This window comes from Dermacentor silvarum, chromosome 9, assembly GCF_013339745.2.
Source record: "Dermacentor silvarum isolate Dsil-2018 chromosome 9, BIME_Dsil_1.4, whole genome shotgun sequence".
NCBI classification, from domain to species: domain Eukaryota; kingdom Metazoa; phylum Arthropoda; class Arachnida; order Ixodida; family Ixodidae; genus Dermacentor; species Dermacentor silvarum.
In genome coordinates, this window is record NC_051162.1 from 33,584,469 (window position 1) to 33,606,181 (window position 21,713).

Sequence of the window (21,713 nt, forward strand, 5' to 3'; positions counted from 1 at the left end):
TTCAGCACCATACCTCGAAGAATAACGATTGCAAAAAAATTTTCAAGGGGCACTTAGTTATCCCGACGTGAATGAATGCGAAAGCATTGCGACCACCAAAGGTCGTGGGTTCAAGTGCTGTAATGAACTATATCTTAATAAACCTGCCTTAATTAACTTCACCGTAGTTAACATTGCCTTAATTCATCCTGCCTCAATTAACTTTGCCTTAATTGACGTCATTAACTGCCTCAATTTGCTCACGTGGGCTCACTTGACTTTTTGGACCATCGTGGTCACGCCAACGGCGGATTTTCTGCCTCATGAGCCACATAATGGTTTCGCTTTAATAAGTTTGATCCAGAACCCAACTCTCCCCTTAACGAGGCTTTTGGGAGAAGATGAGTGCTTGTAACATTGTTTGGCGTTCACAACTGTACGTGCAGATTAACTTGGAGAAGTACCTGGACAGCACGGTGTTCTCAGACGTGGAGTTCGTGGTGCAGTCTGAGCGGTACTTGCTTACAAGGACCATCCGAGCGCACAAGCAGTTCCTGGCTATGCGAAATGATGTCTTTGGCACCATGTTCTTTGGTAGTCTGCCCGAAAAGGACAGGGTCTGCATCACTGACCTGCACCCAAGTGGATTCTACGGATTGCTCAAGTCAGTGTGTTTTCATGTGTGTCTTGTGAAGTCAGTCACAAGTGGATATGCCAAACAAGGCAATACATACGACCCTACCACCTTGCCTACGGTTGTTGCACCATCTGTGGTACACTGGTACTGAAGCAACAAATAATGAGACTACACTAATTGGTTTTCCGTGTTGTTTAACAGGAAACGTTATTGTAAACTACGGATGGTGCAATAAGGGGACGGACAGTAGGCAAGATGGTAGCGTCCGTGTGTATTGCCTTGTTTATTTCTCATCTTTCCATGATGTCAGATTATGATTCACTGTAGTCTGACCTGCAAAGAGGCAAGGATGAAAATTGCCAATTTTACGTAAGACATGCAGTTGAACTTTGTGGGTTCTCGGACGTGCTCTTGGGACAAAGTAACGACAACACAATAGTGCAAACAATGAAAAGGGCATTTATTGCACCTTTCGTGCACCAATGCCAGCTAGCCGAATGAACTACCAATGGAACATGCCGATGAGCGCGGATGCACCGTATCGGTGGTGCTAGAGCTAGTGAAAACATATTTTCACAAACACGTTTTGTGAAGCGATGCTTCGTGTTCCACTGAAGCCCATAACATTTTTTAAAGAAATCGCGGATGGTCAAGCACCTTGGTTCTTTCATGGACAGTTGGCACCCATATATAGAGATATACCATCAATGAGTGGTCTGTGGACCTTCCTGGATTTTCGTGACCGTGGCTGCTAGGTGCTGCTGCTGTCTTGCCGAATAGCTCATACTGAAGGGGAACATATCTTGGAGACAAACAAATCAATAGAAAAATTGATTTTTCATTCCTGCTATTTTCTGAAGCTACATATCATGGCACAGGTTCTGGCAGCAACGTAGCTTCAAATGAGTTGTCGCTGAGGAAAAAACACATTTATTCTACAAAATGCTCACTTTTGCCCAAATGCTCTTTCATTTTTGCGTTAAAGTATTTCACATGACTAGCACCGGACTCATCAACGGGAGGCAGCTTTCCGCACTGCAATAAAACAGTATACTTGACACTGCCAAGAATGGCATCTCTCGTTGATGCCGACATGTCTTGCGCTAGTCACATAGAAAATGGCATGCTTGGCACTGTGCCAAGAGTGCCGGCGCTCCTAGATGCCGATGCATCTTGCACTATAGTCATGCGAAATTGCAGCTATCTCCGAAAATGATGATCCGAGAATATGGCACACCTCTTCCGGCCTTTGTGAAATAATAATACTCGCCTATTTTGGGGCAAATCCGGTATTTCGGACTCGATAGTTGAAACGTTCTGGCGGTCCTCATCGAGTCCGAACGATCAGTCTGCAACTGTAGCCCTTCGCAGCAATTCAACATTTCTTTGAATTTGTCATTGTCTCATCATTCTTCACTGCGCTGTGAGCCTTAGTGTGGGTAAAGCGCACATGGCGGCATGGCGGGTTTAAAGAACCTTTGTTTTTTCAGTTGCACTCCTGTACTTACGATGCTGTCAACATGACACCAATTTTAGCGCCAGTCTTTAGCGCCAGTCTTTCTTGCCCCCCAATAACCTGCAAGTGGTGGTTTCTAGCAGATAACTGCCAACCTTTACAATTTTGGATGTAAAGTTATCTGATTTTAGAGCTTGTTTTCGATAGCCATAGTGACGCCAATCGTTTTACAATTTTTTATTTGCGCCTAGCTTAACCCTATAAAGGTCGAATTATTTTGAAAAAAACTTTCCCAGATGGTCAAATTACTTTATTGCGGATATTGAATGTACAAAATGTATAAAGTCGGGAATAAATAGTGAAAAAAAATTAGAAACAGTATTTTGATGTCGGCATCACTCAGAACTCCAAATGTTCACTAATATTTCAGAGTGTGGTATTCCTTGAAACACAGTTCTACGCACAGCGCCTTATCGCAGTCTGCACACCAAAAATGCGTGTCTGTTCTCCTCTTGGGGCAACGAGTTGTGTTGGCACACACATGACATCTTCTCTGCGTGAGGCTACTTTGGGCAGAGGTCTGAGGCACCCTCTCAGCGAGAATACCTCGTGAGCAGCGGTGATAAACAAGCTAAGAGCAGCGCCAATCAAGGTAGAAATCAGCTTCTGCCGCATCTGCAAGAGAGTGCCGACAGAGAGAAAACTCACGTTTCGCGCGCCTCCGTTGCGATCATTCGGCGGAACCAAAACCGCGTAAGCGCGTTGCTGCAGAGAGCGAGAATACCTCGTGAGCGGCACTGATAAACAAGCTAAGACAGCGCCAATCAAGATAGAAATCAACTTCAGCGCCACTGCAAGACAGTGCCGACAGAGAGAAAACTCCCGTTTCGCGCGCCTCCGTTGCGATCACGCGGCGGAACCGAAAGCGCGTTGCCGCAGAGAGCGAGAATACCTCGTGAGTGACGGTGATAAACAAGCTATGAGCAGCGCCAATAAGGGTAGAAATCAACTTCCGCCGCCCCTTCAAGGGAGTGCCGACAAAGAGAAAAATCACATTTTGCGCGCCTCCGTTGCGATCACGCGGCAAAACCGAAACCGCGAAAGGGTGTTGCCGCAGTCGCTGCGCACGCGCTGATGCACGCGCTGAAACGCGCTGAATGCACGCGCTGAAACTAGAAATCAGTTCTGTTTATCTCCGCAAGAAGGTAGCACAAATGTCAAACGCTTCTTGTAAGTCCTAAAAGGTAGCAGCACCTCCCAGTAAACATGCATCGTCATTATGGCGCGAAATTTGAAACGAAGGATCGAAACCGTACCCGTACGGCAAAGACCTTGCGGGACAGAAAACCACCGCCGTACAGATACGGCAAAAACCTTCAAAGGGTTAAGGCAGAATCTATTCTTAAAAGTGCAAATACAGTTTCCGAGCGAATTTGGGAGCCATAGTTTTCAGACCTGCTCAATTAGCCATAGTTTTCAGACCTGCGTACTTGCAGCAGCACCACGCGACTCTTCTGAACACGCTTATCACGTCTTGTTATCACGCTTATCACGTCTTGTTACACAACAAAATACCTTGCGTTACGATGTTGATATTTTCAGCTCTTACATTTGCTCATTATCTCATTTCTGTAATTAATGTAATTCAAGCTTTTGTTGCATTTTACCACTGTACTTTCAGGTTTACTGTTTTGTTTGTTGTTTTTATTTTTTGTTCTTTTGTGTAACACAAGTGAACCAATATTAAGGCCTAGAGCTGTTCTTGGGCACTTTCAGAAATGAAATGAAATAACAGCAATCATATTTTCAGCTGCTGTGACGTGAATATTTCGTGAGGAAACTTCATAGCAGAGTTATCTGCATCAGAGACGGATATATGCATGAGTAGTGGAGCGTGTCTGTTTACAGGTCTTCAATGGAATAAATGCTGTGAATTCGTCTAGTAAATGGTCCACAATTGAGTACAGTGGAATCTCGATGATACGATCACGGCTAATACGAATATCCGAATGATACGAAATTTTCTGCGGTCCCGGCCGAGCCCAATTACTTTGCAACGTGCTAGAAAACGGTTGTTACGAATCGATTTTCAACCCGCGTCGGTTGATACAAATAAACGCCGCCCCACCGACGGCGGCGAAAAAGAACAGCGCGCAGTCACGCGCTTTCTCCCTTTCTCTTTTGGTGCGGAGGCGCGGACGCGACGCCGGACAGCGCGGAGGCCGCGACTGGGCACAAAGAGTTCGAAGCGGTGGCGCTTTTGTTGCTCTTGTGCTTTTCCTCCTTTTTCGCGTGCCATCGGACGGAGTGGCTGCCGTGCTTCGGGCCGCGTTCATTGTGTTTGCGCCATTTTGCCTAGTCGCAGCGAGCTATGTCTACCGAGATACGATCTCGGCTGATTCGCGCGGCCGTACGTTGAGGCGCGGGAGCCTCCGTCTTCCATCGGCTGCATGATCAGTGCCGATGGCACAGGGCGATTGTCGGTTTCGCTGCTGGAGTCACACGGTGCAAGATAGCGCGGCACGTAATGCACGGTGCAAGGTTGCGCTCGTTCAGTCCGGTGCTCCTCCGCCTCTCCCGCTAATCGCTGTATTTTTGTTGCCGTAGGAGCGCTTCCGTATTCTGAAGGCGTGCTTCGTCCAAAGTTTATTCGCCATCGTCGATCCATCACTAACCTTGGAGCTCTCAGTAATCCGAATTCTGTGTGTCAAGTGAAGACGCCGGCGTGGTTTACGAAGCAGACAACTGCGGTTGCCATCTTGCCCCTGCCAGAGCAGCAACCAATGGAGAGACGCCTTTCAGCACGGCAGTCAATCGGAGGCCCGCTTTCATCGGAGGGCCCGTGGGACTACCTATCGCAGACCCGCGCTTCTTTTATGTTTGTGCGTTTGTTACAAGATGGCGACGACGGACGAATTGAGAAGTGGAAGGGCGAAACTTTGAGCTTTCGAATGATACCAAGATGGCGACGCTCGGTGGCGGTAAATACGAGATATGGCTCCGTGAACTGCGGTGATTTTGCGCGATTTAAAGCTGTTTTCTCGCCCTGCGCACTTATGAATTAAACTTTTTTGGACACTTTTAGCGCATTTTCAGCCAAACCATTTTGATAAAGTGTAGATTAGGCGTTGCAGATACCCAAACGCGTGGTTTTGAAAAAAAAAATATTTTTCTCGCGATTTTCGCGATCTGATCGCTGCGCCCCCCCTAATTTAGCTAGTTTTAATTGTGTTTCGATGATACGAATTTCGGCTAACATGAATATTTTTCGTGACCCCGTGAGATTCGTATCATCGAGATTCCACTGTACTAAAGTAATTTCTGGTATTTTTTAAAGGGCACCTCACCAGGCCCGGTGGTAAATTTTGGATGTGCATAGGAAGTTGTGAGAGTGTTTTAGGGAGTGCTTTAGTGCAAGACTGTTTCAAATGGATTAATTATTGGAGGAGATTAAAATGCCACGTTACCATGCCGCCAGGAGGCAGGTGTGACTGCCAACATACTTTTCCCCACTGCCTCGACAAGCATCCGCAAGCGGCGTTCCTTCCCTGCCTTCTCCCAACTAGAGCTGAGCGATAGTGTCGGATTTTATTTATTTTTATTTATACAATACTGCAGACCTTGCACAGGTCCAAGCAGGGTGTGTACATAAGCATTTGAATAAACACAAGAAAAAGAAAAAGAGCACATGTCAATCAGTAGTAGGTACAATTGGGGACGGTATCAAGTTCCAGTCATTAATAGTCCGTGGAAAAAAGGAATATTTGAACACCTCAGTTCGTGCAAAATATGGATTTAAAGAGTGGGGTTGGTGGTGCCGGGTGTGTCTAGTTGTTAAAGGTTTAATATATATTGATGGCTCAATAATTAATTTATTGCTAATAAGTGCCGCAAGAAAGTCAAAATGCAATTTTTTTCTTCGTAACGCTAGTAACTGTATATCATTTGTTAGCATAAGTTCCGTGGAAGAATCAAACTGCGAAAATTTGGAAAAAATAAATGGAACTGCTTTTCTCTGTATTCTTTCGAGTTAATGTTTACTTCAGTATAGGGATCCCAGACGACACATGCATACTCGAGTATGGGCCGAATAAAGGATATGTAGCACAAATGTTTTTCACGAGCCGGGGCGTTTCTTAATTTGTGTCGGAGTAGACATAGTTTGCGAAAGGCTGATGCACATACGTTGTCAATATGAATGTTCCATGACAAATTGTTAGTAATGGTGACTCCCAAGTATTTGTAGTTAGTAACCTCTTGTAGGACTGACGAACCTAGTTTATAAGTGTGCTTTAGTGGGTTTTTTCTGCGTGTAATTCGTAAGACAACACTTTTTTCCGTATTCAGGAGCATTCCCCACATGTTGCACCAATCTGAAATGTTCTTGAAAAGTTGTTGTTAAGTTGAAGTTGATCGTTATGGGAAGTTATATCTCTGAACAAAACATAATCGTCAGCTTATAGTCTGATGTTAATGCTGGAGTCAACTGCATTTACAAGATCATTAATGTACAAAAGGAAAAGTAACGGTCCGAGTACACTACCTTGCGGTACTCCCGATGTCACCGGTAGACAGTCCGACTGTTGCCCATCGATCACAACATACTGTTTACGATTTCTCAAGTAATCGGTAATCCAATGTATAAAGATCGGTGGAAGCATTGTATTTCTTAATTTTGTTACGAGTAAATCATGAGGTACACAGTCGAATGCTTTGCTAAAATCTAGAAGAATCATGTCTACTTGTCCGTTAGTGTCAAGAGCAGAGGCTAGTGAGTGAATCACTGTAATTAGCTGGCTTACTGTTGAGCATCCTTTTCTGAAACCATGTTGGTGAGGCGTTAAGGTTGAGTTTTTCTCGAGAAACTGATTAATTTGTTTAGCGATGATATGTTCAATTAATTTACAACAGGACGATATTATGGAAATAGGACGATAATTTTGTACCAGAAGACGGTCTCCTTTGTTAAATACAGGAACTATTCGGGCTGCCTTCCAGTCATCGGGTAATTTACCCGTTGCCAGCGATGTACTGAATAATATAACTAGAAATTTCGCGACAGTTTCAGCATATTGCTTGAGAAAAGTGTTAGGAATATTATCACAAGTGATGTTTGTGGCGCCCCAAGCACCTATTGAGGTGGGGACGCCTTCGGGTTGAGGTCAAACACCCCTTTCCAAGCGTTGAGGTCCCATAATGGCTGAGCACCAGGCCGGGAGCGCGCTTGTACCTATTTTACCGGTAGGTGCCCGGAGGCAGCACTTGCCTCCCACAGCCGCGGAGGATGCTCGTCCACAAGGCCGTCTGTGGTTGGACAAGAGGCGCCCAGAGACAAGTCCTGAAATCTCTATTGGGCCCTCTTTCGAGATGTGAACCCCCACGACAGCCGAGCACCATGCCAGGGGGCATCTCTACCCATTAGAAAAACCGGTGGGTTCCCGGCGGCACCGGGATTTGAGCTCGGTACCTCCCGCATACGAGGCGGATGCTCTACCGCTAGGCCATCGCTGCGGTACTTTTTGCTGACGACTGCATAGTATATAAAGAAATAAACTGTCCCAATGACCACCTAACCCTCGAAAACGACCTAAAATCAGTATCACAATGGTGCATGGAATGGCAAATTACATTAAATATAGGTAAATCAGCTTTGCTTAGAATAACCAGGAAAAACAGTATATCAGACTTTTCTTACACACTCGGCAACACCCAATTAACCCCAGTTAAAGAACACAAGTATCTCAGGCTAATCATATCAGATGACCTGAGGTGGGAGGCACATGTAAATCACGCAACTTCATCTGCATTACGACGGCTATTCTTCCTGAAAAGGCGCCTCCATTCATTACCGCATCCAACAAAGCTTCTAGCCTATAACACATTTGTTCGACCAGTACTTGAATACGCTAACACCGTCTGGTTCCCATCTACAAATACCCTAATTAATAAACTAGAGAGCGTGCAAAGAAAAGCAGTAAGGTTTATTTTTAACAAATACCGCACATCTGATTCCCCCACCGAACTAATGGAAAAAGCCGGAATGCTAACCCTTCAAAATCGCGCCAAACTCGTACGCCAGAAAATGATGTTTCAACTTTTTCACAATACGCTTCGTATTGATAGCACCAAATACCTATCTAACCCAGAAACTAGACCCTCACGTCATAAACACCCCCATTTTCTTCAGGAATGCCGCTTGAAAACAAACTGCTTTAAGTTTTCCTTTATTCCGCAGGCGATAAGGGAATGGAATAGTCTGCCTACTTTAAACTACTAGTCATAATCAAGATACATTCCTATCACACCTTGAAAACTACCTACGTATTTCCAAAATAGAAACTATTTGTAGCGTTCTAACCTTACCGTTTCCTTTGTATAAAGACATTGATTAAATCCTGTATGACATATTCATTGTACGCGCAACTACACCTTTTTGTAATTTGATATTTGTGACATGGTCAATTTTTTTTACACCTGTGTAATATACTTATTACATGTATGCCCTTCCTGCTAAAATCCCCGTTGGGATTGGCAGTATGTCTGAAATAAAAAAACAACCAGACGACTTTTTGACATTCAGATTTAACAAAAGCGATAATACACCTGGATAGGAAATAAATGATACGTCATATGTTGAAGCAGAAGTCGTGGATTGGCACATGATAGCTTGTGAGAACACACTATGAAAATATATGTTAAAATGTTCCGCAATTTTTCTTGAGTCTGAAATCATCTGATCATTAAATTTAAGCTGTGTGACAGGTTTCTTTTGCTCACTTATGAAAGTCCAGGACTTTGTTGGGTCATGTTCAATGAAGTTTGGCAATAACGTTTGAAAATAATTATCTTTAGATGCTCGGAGAGCATGCGCTACCTGCTCGCGCAGTGCAATCACTGAAAGTGACTGCGCATGTCTCCTTTTTAATCGCTTAAGCTTGCGTTTCAGTTGAATGAGGTTACACATCATCCAGGGCGTCTGCTTATGAATTCTTTTTCGTTTATTCAGCACAAATGTATCTAAACAACGAAGGCACATATCTCTAAATTGTCAGCAAAGAACATCGACATCATTGTCATTGAAATCAAACAGGCAACTATCCATGTATTCTAAAATGCTTGCATCATAAGCACGTGAATAATCCTTAACTAAGGAGAATGATTTCGTTTGCTTACTGTGAGAGTTAAGTGACAAGGAAACACTAATAAGATGATGGTCTGACAGTCCCTGCTCTACAGAGACCGTAAAATTAGAAAAATTTCTCGGAAGAAACAATAAATCTAAAACCGATTTACATGCTCCCTGTTCTCGGGTTGGCTCACCAACAACTTGCATTAGGTTGTGTGCTAGCATGATGTTAGAAACAATGTTTACGTGTCTGTTATAACTTTCAAGGGCCTGTAGTCCGTCCCAGTCAACACCGGGTAGGTTAAGATCACCAATGATTAAGATTTTAGATTTCAAATATTGCGACATATGAGCTTCTAATTTTCTGAAGTAATCTGGAGCCAGATCAGGGGGTCTGTATAACGCGTACAAGATAAATTGATGACCCCAGCATGAGAGCTTGATACATAAGCCCTCAATATCAGTAATATCGCCCAATAAGGAAGATTCAACGTTGTTTTTAATAAGTACAGCAACACCTCCTCCTCTTGAAGCTCTCTCTTTACGATATACTTTGTACTCAACAGGGAAAATGTCTTCATCTATCTTATCGCGGAGCCACGTCTCGGTAATGACTGTGATATGTGGATCATGTTGAACTAAAGCAATTTCTAACGAATCAATTTTATTGCGTATACTACGTGCGTTTATGTTGATCAGCTGCCTATTTGATACCGAGCATCCCTGTCATGCTTGAGATTGGCTACGTTGATTTCCTGTTTGTGGCCCTTTACCTGGTTTTGCCGTTTTCACACGTTTACCACTAGTCTCGTCCCAGAAGATTTCACCATCCACTTTAAGCCTATCATGGAGCAAAGTTACCTTTTTTCCCTGAGCGTTTTCATCCTTAGCACTTTCCCAGAGTAGCTTTCGTTTTTTTAACGTAGCCTGTGAATAATCATTCTGAATAAATATAGAAGATCCCTTCAGTATCCTCACATTATTGAATATTTCCTTTTTTTCATTGAAGTCTTGCAGATAAACAATTACAGGTCATTTACTGCGCTGCCTACCGAGTCTATGAATGCGTCCTATCGACCCGCAGCTCATGCTCAGTGTATCTTTAAAAATGCCAGAAACAACTTTTTCCTTCAAATCAGCTTCTGTTTCCTCAGGACTTTCAGGCAATCCGTGTATAATTAGGTTTGACCTTCTATTTTTGTCTTCTAGGTCAGTGAGTTTCATTGCTTGAAACTTTACGACATGTTCAAATGTCTTAAGAGCGGTCTGAACCTGCTCATCTTGACTAGCAGGCGATGAAGTTAACGTACTCCTAATCTCAATCGTATTCTGAAGGTCATTAATCAGTTTTACGTTGCTAGTGACCAAAGCTTTAATTTCTGTTAATTCTTTAGTGATGGCCCTTTGGCCTTCCAGCAATTCCTCGAACATCTCCTTTTGCGTAGGGCCTGGATTCTCTTCTATGTCACCACAAATTAGCAGTTTACAGACAAGAAAACAGTCGTACATGATACTAAGGCACTGTTGGGGGCACGGCAGAACCACAATACCACGAACATCACTACGGATTGAAATGGTAGAAACCGTAAAAGCACCAACCTGTGCAATGCAAAACAGATGCGTGGTCAGCCACATGCCACTGTTGGTTCCGCCCTACCCACAAAAGACGAAGTTGTGCGGCTTCCTGTATATATTTCAGCTTGCCGATGATGTCACACCATTGTAGCCGGTTGGGGGCGCCATGAGCACGGTGTCGTCACAGGGTTCATGTGACGAGCTCCGCGTCCTTTTTTGTTGCGCGTTGCACTTTCAGTGGCAGCATTGCGTGTTGCACATTGGATGATTCAAAGTCACGTGCGATGGTCAGCAACATTGCAGGCAATACGTCTTACCTATAAGCATTTGTGCGTGTGACTTGACTCTCTCGCAAAAAGCGTGGCTTCCTCGAGAGGAAGGGCTTCTGTTTCATACTTAACAGACTCGATTGCCACCGCGCGATTTACATGCCGCACTTGTTTTTTCTCAGTGCCCGAATTCAGTGAAGGGTTCTTAACAAATTTTAGTACTGGTTAGGCTTCAACTGTAGTACTTTTGAAGTTGTCAGGTCAGTAGTAGTATAGATGATACTGTTGGATGTGTACTTGCATGTTGCTATTATCAGTTCTGAGCTAGCGCTGTACCAAGCATTTCTTTAGTGCCTTTTCCTTTCCTTATATGTTGGTGCTCCAGCAGATGTTTTATGTGAAGTGCAAGTCCTGTGCAAGCAGCTCTAGCACTGCTAATGTGTTCATGAAAAGATGTCGGCTATGCTAAAGCCAGACACTGGTTGCAGCTTAGAACTTGTAGCTGGGCTAGTTGGTAAGCAGCCTTGATAAGTTGCTTCAGAGGGCAAAAGAACACACGCGCACTTGAAAAGGGGGAGACGGCTTTCTTTCTTGGGTGTATGTGCATGTGAGTGTGTTCTCTGGCGCTCGGACGTAGTTTATCAAGATGGTTTCAGCTTCACCTACACCAGCTAGTCATACCATTAGACGCATCACTTGAAAAGTGTAACGACAGGAATGTTGGTACTACTACTTGATGCAGTCTTTCTTTTTGAGTGACCAAGCCAGAGGTATGCCAGAAAGCAATGCAGAATTGGAAGGCCAGACGTCTCCATGCTACATTTTAATAGCAGTCTTCTACAGTGTCATTGATTACAGCACCATCTAATGGTGAGGCTGATTAATTGGTGACTTTGATAATCAACATGGCAACTTTTGCGAATTTTTGACACAGAGAGCACCAAAATTTTTTAAAAGACTGAAATCATAAACTTCACGTATTGTCCCGTATTTTTTTTTTTGTGAGAGGTCTTTACTGCACTATTTCAATTTATCGCTTGGTGCAAGTGATAAATTGCAAGGCCTGTGGTTGTGGTGGTGCAAGCTTGAATGTTCACCCAATAGAGAGTTGAATTCATGACCCACAGCTTCGGACGACTGGTCCTTCACCTCGACAAGAAAGTGACAATAGCATTCGCATGCATTTTCAGCACAAAGTTAAGATTTGTTAGCTAGCTTTTTTTGTAATTGTGTAAACATTGGAACCAGGCATACAAGGGCAATATGCCAAGATCATATGATGTGCATGACATTTGTAGAATGAACTTGAAAATTTCTTGGAAAAGTGTTACTCTTATGCAAGTGTTACCTTGGCAGCAACACAGTCCATGCTGAGCAAGGGAGTCTGCTGTATTGCATACCTTTATTGTCCTATTAACTTGTATTCACAAATCCCATGGATCCAGTTCGTGTAAGCACTTTGTGTTTTTAGTTTCGGTGGATTGCCTTTTATTCCTCCAATAATAATTTTGCTACTGTCCAAAGGGGGCGCTTATTGAACTTCTCTGTGCCGCACATTCCTCCCATTTACAGGCATCATACTGCACTGAGAAGACTTGCTTCTTGTGTATCTTGGTCATTTGGTCAAGTAGTATTGTGTGCTCTCATCACACAAACTGCTGGACCTTGAATTGATCTCTGTTGATTTGCCTACCTAACTGTCAGAAGGGAAATGTTTTGAATATCTACTTTGTATGTACTGGGCAAGTTAACCGAATTCATTACAGCTGGCTAATCCGCTAAGTGGCTTGCGATATCATGTGATCGCCTCCTCTAATTGCTGTGACGTCACTCTGATTTCCATGTAAGCTGAGCCGTGCTGCATTTATCCTTAACTAAAAACTGGTAACATTAGAAGGCAGCCATCGCATGCTTGTGCAACCAAGGCTTCCTGTATTAATGAGGGCCAAACAGTTTCCAGCATCATAATGTGAAGCCTTAAAATAAGTTATTGACTGAATGCAAGCATTTACATTTTCGCCACCTCTGCGATTCTGTCCCCTACATTGTAGTAGCTGTTTCTCATGCTTTACCCATCTGCTTTCTCCTCAGATTCGTATCTTTCAGAGCATGTTGTATAAATCTGGGTGTTGTCTTTGTGTACAGCATGCTGCTGATGTTTATATCCTAACATGGTAGCTTTCATTGTTATTGTGCAGATACCTCTACTCTGGCACTTGCGAGCCTGACTCCTTCGAAGAGGCAATCCACATTCGTGAAGCTGCTGACAAGTACCTCGTGCCCGAACTTGTGGCAGTGTGTTCCAAGTACATTGAAGCAAACATGTCTCCCGACAAGGTCTGTCCCCTCTTGGACTGTTTGGCAACAACTGACATTGACAGGACCGATAAGGCCGCTCTTCAGGTGCTCAAGAACGATGCCCTTTCGGTGCTCAATTCAGAATCGTTCATCGACTCGCTCGACAGCACGGTGGAGTCCATTCTGAAAGTCATAAGTGGTGTGCCCGAGAGTTGCATCTTCCTGGCCATCCGAAAGTGGGCGGAAGAGAAGTGCCGAAAGTCTCTGTCGTCGGGTGAGACCTCGCTGGAGCTACCAGCAGTCATTAGGCCTTTTCTTCCCAAGCTGCGATTCCTAGCCCTGACTCCGCAGGAGTACGTGAAGGGTCCCGGTTCGTGGAACGTGCTCGAGGACCAAGAAGATTTTGCCATTCTCAGGAACATCATTGTTCGCGGTTCAGTGCCATTGCCTTCATGGGTCTGCACCGACGACACAGCTCGTGGACTGCTGCTTTTTAAAGCTAATCCATTCGAAACGATTGATGCACTGACGACTGTAGCGAGGAAGAAAAGCCCAGCTGCTGAAGGCAATGAAAAACCAAAATAATGTCTCCTGCTTTAACCACACAGCAAAGCTATTTTTTTAGACAGAACAGTTCCAGTGGGATACAAGACATATAATAAATAATTGTTTGATAAACTGCTGGTAAGCTATTGGATGAGGTCTTTCCCATAAGGTGTGCCAGAAGGCCTGGCTGGTTTGTGCTGAAGTTGCTACCAGCTGCCATTCTCTTGCAGGCTGACATGCAGTTTTTTAATTATGCTGTGAACTGTAGGCTTTTAAGTTGGTTTGTTGATAATATTGCATTTTAACTCTTTTAGTACGGTGCCATAGGCCATCCGATGACTTTGAATCTCCTGCAAAATTTGAAACCGCTGCGTTACTGACAACTAGAGCTATCTGGCTTACTCACTGAGAACTCCTCTTTCAGTTTTGTTTTTGTTTTTTATTGTTTGCGAGCGGAGGCACCACCGCAAGTGAAATTTGAAACGAATCGGCAACAATATGGTCCGTCCCGTTTGCGCACTGCTATAGCTTACTCCTGTAGCAAGCACTTAGCCCACTTCTTCTGCTAATTTTTATGCCCCAAGCAGCAGTGATGGCTCAAGTAACGATGTGGGATCAGCAGATTTTTTAGCTCTGATGAAGACGCTTCAGCTCAAGTGCTGCAGACGTCAACAGGTGCTTGCAGGTAAGTTTTGTTTATGATTTTGTGCTGTATTTATACGAAAACATGCTTCATATTTTACGACTGCAGTTTTATTTTTGTGTTTAGGGTTTTGACAACCTACGGCCCAGATATTTTGCCAAATACTCTGCGCTGTATCAAGTTTTTGCCCACGAGACAGCCCGGTCCCCATGTTAGTAGTAGTAGTAGTCGTAGAAAACTTTATTTGATGTTTTGTAACGAAGTCCCAGAGGGTGGAGCCCTCAGTCCAGGGCCCCATTTGCTGCTGCTATCCGGCTGGCCCGGTCGATCAGGTATCCCTGGTCGTCGAAGGTTGTGCTGGAAAGAACGGCTTCCCACTGAGATGGGGAGGGGTTGGGTATTCTAGGTAAGCCGGGTGCTTTGGAGCATTCCCACGTAGAATGGTAGAGGCTTGGGTGTCCACCACAGAAAGGACATTTCTCGGGGTACTGGCTAGGGTAAAAAGTGTGGCGGAGAGCAAGGCTGGGGAACGTATTAGTTTGGAGCTGGCGCCAAGCGGCTGCATCTGCACGGTTTAGCCTCACGTGTGGTGGAGGGAATGTTCTATGGGATAGTCTGTGGTGTTGTAGTATATGCGTGTATGTAAGCGGTATCATTTCCACCTTGTCTGCGTTGGACTGGTCTTCCACCGGTGCCTGGAGGGTTAGGCCTCGGGCTGTCGCGTGAACGCGCTCATTGCCAGGGAGAGACGCATGCCCAGGTGTCCAGACTAGGTGAACTAGTGGAATATTTTGCTTCTTGTGTGAATTTTATGAGCGATCGGTGAAATCCGTCCTTGTGCGTAGTTTTGACATGCTTGCTGGGAATCTGTAAGAATATGTATGGTCTTATCTGGAGGTTGAGCGCTGATGGCGAGGGCTATGGCACTTTCTTCCGCTTCTGTGCAGTTGTCAGTGCGTATTGTGGCTGATAATAGTGCTTCGCACCTCCAGTCGGCCACCGCTACCACTTTGGCTGTAATGTCGGGGTAGCACGCGGCGTCTGTATAGAAGGTGTCGAGGTCGTTGCCATATGCTCGGTGCAGTGCCATTGCACGTGCAGCGCGCCTGCCTTTATGGTGTTCGGGGTGCATATTCCGAGGTATGCGGGCCACTGTAATGTTTTCTTTGATGTTTGGGGCGATTGACGGGCTCTCGTGGGGGCAAACTCTGATGTTGGGTAACGTAATTGTCTGAGTACGTGCCTTCCTGTCGATGTACGTTTCAGTCGTTCAATCTGACTGACTTTCTGGGATTCGATTAATTCGGCCATGGTGTTATGCAAACCAAGCTGTAATAGTCTGGCTGTTGAGGCGTAGATAGGAAGGCCTGTCGCCATTTTCACCGCTGTTCGTATGAGTGTGTCTAGCTGGTTTGTTTGCTTTTGGGTGAGTCGGTGGTAAGGTGCGTGATAGGTGGAGCAGCGCTATGGAGTGACGCAGGTCGATTCTCAAGAGGGCTGCATTTTTTTCTCTTGTGTTTTGCTACCGAAGTCACGTGATAAAGACTGTGTGTGAGAACACAAATACGCCTTTCGGATCGACCGACACTCTCTACGTGATGGCTCCTGGGAGGAAGTTGCTCCACTGGAGATGCTGAGACTTATTGGGATCATCAATGCACATGGGAGTTGTCAGTGGCGCGACTGTACTTATACTGCCGAACAACGGGAATATTCAGTGGCCTCCTTCAACGAAATACGCCGGGGGACCATTTCTTCACTGCTGTCGTTCCTAAATATAGTTAATCCTGAAGACTTGGCAGCTGCAGCATCTGTTGGCAAGACTTGGAGGGTACCCTGGCTTCTGAACCACATCAATCAAGAATCTAAATTTGTTCCGACCACAGTGCAGCCTCACCGTTGACGAACACGTGGTAAAATCTAAAGCTCGATCAGGAATAACACAATACATTTGAGACAAGGTGACAAAATGTGGATATAAACTCTGGGTGCTGGCAGATTCAAGAACTGGATACACCCTTCAATTTTCTGTGTACAATGGCAAGTGCGAGGCGCCAAGACCTTTGGTGTGGTCAACAAGCTTTGCACAGAGTACCTTGATCAAAGGTACAAAATTTACATGAATAACTTCTACACTTCAAAAAAACTTTTCGAACACCTCCTCAAGCACAGGACTGTTGCATGCAGGGCAACTCGCAAAGGTCGTCACATCTTTCCAGCTGAGTTGAAACTCTTCATGGGAAAAAAAGGTGCAGCGTGGAGATGTTCGACGGATTTGTGATGGTAACATCCTCTACATGCAATTGAAAGACCAGCATACTGTAGTACACTTGATGAGCACAATGCATACAGCCAATGAGCATGTTCCTGCCAAGCGGAGAGAGAAAAGGGAGGGGGGGGGGGGGGCAATAGGCCACTCCTTGTCCACGAGTACAATGCTGGAATGTTAGGTAAGGACAAATGGGACCAAATAATTGCCACATGCGATGTCCTTAGAAAATGCTTACGTTGGTGGAAAACGCAGCTTTTTTTTTTTTCACTGTGTGGATATTGCGTGTGTGCGCAGTTTCATACTCTTCCATCAGCACCAAGAAGACAACCCAACGGTCTCAAAACTTTCTCAAAGCACCTACTTCGACCAGCTGGCATTTAGACAAGAAACGATTCAACCGATATTTGAGTATGAAGAAGTCGTACAAGTTCGTGCTCCCTTCTCACCCCTGGACCTCGTTCGGCATCAACCAAAAAGAATGGAGAAGAGGAATAATTGCAACGTCTCTTATGAAAAAATAAAGGCACAGAACAGAACAAGCGTCTTCTGCTCCACTTGGGAAGTGTACCTTTGTTTCCTGCCTTCGTGCGACTGTTTTGACGAGTGGCAAGCCGTCAAGGCCGTTAGATTGACGGGCCCCAAAAAGTGCAACACATGGTGTACAGGATTGAAAATGAAACGGGCAGAGATGTAAGGTTAAATGGGACCGTGTTTACTCGGCAGAAGATATGGCCGGTGCAACCAGTATGGCGGAACGTTAGGTTAGCCCCACTACGTCATCTCTTTGTCTTGTTGGGGGATTGTCTTTTTTGTCCCCCTTGTGGCACCGTGACATAACCCTCGGCACTGAAACTGCCGACCCGGCGCCTTCTAGATGGCGGCCGCATGGTATGGCTTGAGACGACCCACGTGGACGAAATCAGATGACGTGAACGACTGGGAAGCATCGGCTGGAACTATTTCATAAGCGGCATCGCTGAGCTTTCGGACGACGCGGTAAGGGTCAGAGTATCGGGAGAGCGGTTTTTCCAATATGCCTACACGCCGCGCAAGAGCCCAAAGGAGGACGAGGTCGCCGGCTGAGAACTGGACGTCATGATGACGGTTGTCATAAAGAGACTTCTGTCTTGCCTGGGACTTGGGCAACGGTGGGCAATCTGGCGTGCCTTGGCGGCTGTAGTGATGGCGTCGCGAGCGTACTCAGACGGGGATTCGAGAGCAGTTGGCAGGAGTGTGTCGAAAGGCAATGCCTGTATCGAGCAGGTTCATCAATCAGGGACACGCACACAGCATTGCAACTGCGAGAAGAACGTTCTTTATTATGCGTTCACCAATATATAGTTTTCTAGCGCGGCAGTGTTGCCAGAGGTCCTTGGCGTCCGGCCCCCTGCCAGTACATCTTCCCTTCTTTGGCAAAGCTGCTCAAAGCATGGAGGTCACATAGTCTTGCAGGTAGCCTGGAAGCCTTCGCACTCAAGTAGAACGATGTAGGGGTGGAGTCATAGGGTTCCCATCAGGTGTCACCACAGAGGTGGGGTTGTGCTCTCCTGTAGTGTGCTCCTGGGATGGCCCTGCAGTTTCAGGGCCCTGTGGAGTTTGCGGCCTTGCTGGGAATGAGGGAACCACTGGAGGCTGTGCCCCTAGCACAAGGTAATCTTCCGGGACTGCCTCCGGCTCAAAGGGCTCACTTGTTCTTAAAAGGCGTCGGTTTCTCCGGTACTGTTGACCTGCTTTCGTGCGAACCCTGTAGGACCTTGGGGCCAAAGAGCCCTCCACTTGAGCCTTTGGTCCCCACAACCCGTCCTGGTGTACCCTCACAATATCTTCGTCATGTAGCATCGAAAGTCGGCCCCATGTTAAGTTCGGAGAGGGCTTGTGCACAGGATTTTCATTGGGGGCTGAAAAGTCTGGCAGCCTTCTGCAAAGCCGTCTGCCCATGGAGTAGCTCACAGGGTGTCCACCCATCCTCCAGTGGTGTTGTTCGGTAATTCAACAGTCCAACCCAGAAATCTTCGTTCGCGTGCTCGCATTTTTTTCAATAACCGTTTCACTACCTGAACTCCTTTTTCAGCCCAGCCATTGGACCTGGGGAATCGTGGGCTGGATGTTGTCTGGATGAAGTCGCACTTGTCTCTGAACGCCTTGAAATCACGAGAGACAAACTGGGGGCCTCCATCTGTGCACACTTCCAACGGTATTCCATGGCAGGCAAACATCATAGAAAGTTTGGCAATTACTTACTGCCTTACTTGTTTTCTGGGACAAGCACTCGACTTCGGGGTAGTTCGAGGGAGCACAGTAGGCTACTAGGTAGTTCCGGCCACCGTACTCACAAAAATCAATGCCAATGCGCTGCCATGGAAGCTTTAAGGCTTCTCTTAGTGTCAAAGGCACTGCTGGTTGTCGGTATGCAATCTGACGACACGTTTCGCATCGACTAATCAATGTTGCTATGGTCCGCATTCATTGCCAGTACATCAGCAGCCTTGCGCGGGCCTTGCACTTGTTGACCCCTAAGTGTCCTTCATGTAGGTGCTACAACATTTCCTGACGTAGACTTGTGGGTATCACCTCTCTGCTGCCCCGAAGTAGAATTCCATCAATGTACGACAGCTCAGAGGGAAATGCAGCTAGTTCCCTCGCTACAGGTCTCTGCTTCTGTAAGGACTCTATGACTTGTTTCAACTCGGCATCTTCCCTAGTTGCCGAGGCTAGTTGGGCTTTCATGCTGTCAGTCACTAGGACTGAGAGGACGTTAGCAGCGTGGACAGTAACATCGTCCTGGTCAGGGTCTGGGTCATGGGCGGCTGCCCCTTGGATCCGCGACAGGGTGTCGGCCAAGATCAACTGCTTCCCGGGCACGTACTGGAAGACGACATCAAACTGCAACAGTCTCAAAAAATCGCTGCAGACGTGGGGGCATTTCGCACAAGTTTTGCTTTGCTATCGAAAGGAGCGGCCTGTGGTCCGTTTCAACTATGATTTTGTAACCCACTAGGAAGTCTCTAAAGCGTTCACAAGCAAAAGTTGCAGCAAGTGTCTCCTTCTCGATCTGCGCATACTTGGACTCGGCGGTAGAAAGCACACGCGACGCATAGGCCACAGGGCACCAGCCTTCGTCATGCTGTTGAAACAGTGCAGCAACTATAGCGAAACTTGACGCACTGGCCAAGACCTTCGACGGTTTCGCTGGGTCAAAAACCGCTAGAATAGGCGCTGATGTGAGCATATCCAGTAAATTGTTCCATTCATGATCATGCTGGAGTTCCCATAAGAACACGTTTTCCTGCTTTACCAGGGACCTCAAGACCTCTGTTTTCTTCGAGAGATTCGGTAGGAACTTCCCAAAATAGTGTACCACCCCCAGAAACCTTTGTACTTCTAGCTTGCTGGAAGGACGGGGCATGTTAATGATACAGCTGGTTAGGTCAGGGTCCGGCGTGATCCCAGCTTTGCTTAAGCGGTCCCCCAGGAATTTTACTTCCTCCGTGGCAAATACGCATTTGTCCTTATTTAGGGTTAGTCCTGCCCTTTTTGCCGCTTCCAACGCCACACGAAAACGCTTGTCATGCTCCTCTCTCGTCATCCCCCAGACGAGGGTATCGTCGATGTACACACGAGTTCCCGGTACGTCTTCGAATATTTCGCTCATCGTTTTCTGGAACACTTCGGGGGCAGACGTGATCCCAAACGGCAAGCGTAGGAACCGGTAGCTTCCGAATAGGGTGCCGAACGTGCATACCTTGGAGGAGCCTTCATCTAGAGGGATCTGGTGGAACCCGCAATTAGCGTCTAGCTTGCTGAACAGGGTGGCCCGGCTAATTCTGCCTCAATGTCCTCCCGACGCGGGAGTTGTTAATGTTACAGCTTTATGTTCTGGTTAATCTGACGGGGGTCCATGCAAATTCTCAATCGGTCATCCTTTTTTGCGAGCTGTGACCAGCGGACTCACCCAGTCTGTGGGCTCAGTGATCTTGGAGATAATTGCTGCCGCTTCCATGTGGGCGAGTTCCTTCCGAAGCGGTTCCCTCAGCGCGTGAGGCACTCGCCGAGAAGGCATGGCGACGGGCCGTGTGTCCTCACACAACTGAAGATGGTATGGACGCTGAGTGCACCCTAGACCTCGAAATAGTGTAGGGAACTCCTCCTGCCAGCCTGGCTCAGCCTTGCCAACGTCATACACTGGTGAGACGAGCCCGAATTGATCAGATGATGTCAGGCCAAGCAACGCTTGCCGGCCCTTCACGAAAAAAAAACGGTACGTTTTCTTGCTTGCCTTCCAGACGAAGCGGTAGTGTGGTTTCTCCGAAGTGCTGAATAATGTTGCCGTCGTAGTTCAACACCGTGTTGCGTGGGCGAAGGATGGGTTTTCTGCAGCGGAGCTTGCGGAACTGTGCATACAGTAGGATGTTTGCTTGCGCCCCCGTGTCTACCTTGAGTCGCGTCGGGAGGCCAGCCACGAACCCGTTCACATCCAGTCTCGCTGACCTGAGACGCTGTCGATGCACACTGTTAAAACATCAAATACTTCCTCTGAGTCGTTTGCTGCTTGTTGCTGTTGTGCATCGGTGGAGTGTGGAGTGCTAACTTCATGAACATTGGCGTTCTTGCAGCATGAGGCGAAGTGATCTTCCTCGTGCATAAGGCACAAGCCTTGTCCTACGCTGGGCATCTTCTTGACTGATGAACCTTTCCGCAGTAGCTGCACCGTCCACAGTTTGCATTTCTCTCTGGAGTTCTGAGTGTTCTGTTAATCCGGTGCACGTTCGCTTCGCTGTTAGCAGCGTTCTCGAGCGTACGGTTTTTGTAACGCCGCCACCTCCGCTGCTTTGCCGAACTCTACAGTTGTTTCTAGCGTAAGATTCTTCTCCCGCAGGAGACGGGCACGGAGCTTCTTGTCATATATGTCGCA

At 46.3% G+C, this 21,713-nt stretch overlaps 1 protein-coding gene across 1 annotated transcript; it reads left to right on the forward strand.

Annotated features, from left to right (window-relative positions):
- Positions 1-365: 365 nt before the first annotated feature.
- On the forward strand, positions 366-14,023 carry LOC119465204 (BTB/POZ domain-containing protein 6). Its single transcript, XM_037726003.2, has 2 exons — positions 366-643; positions 13,241-14,023. Exons 1-2 carry the CDS (start codon positions 381-383, stop codon positions 13,923-13,925), a joined length of 948 nt encoding a protein of 315 aa, XP_037581931.1. The 5' UTR covers positions 366-380; the 3' UTR covers positions 13,926-14,023.
- Positions 14,024-21,713: the final 7,690 nt, after the last annotated feature.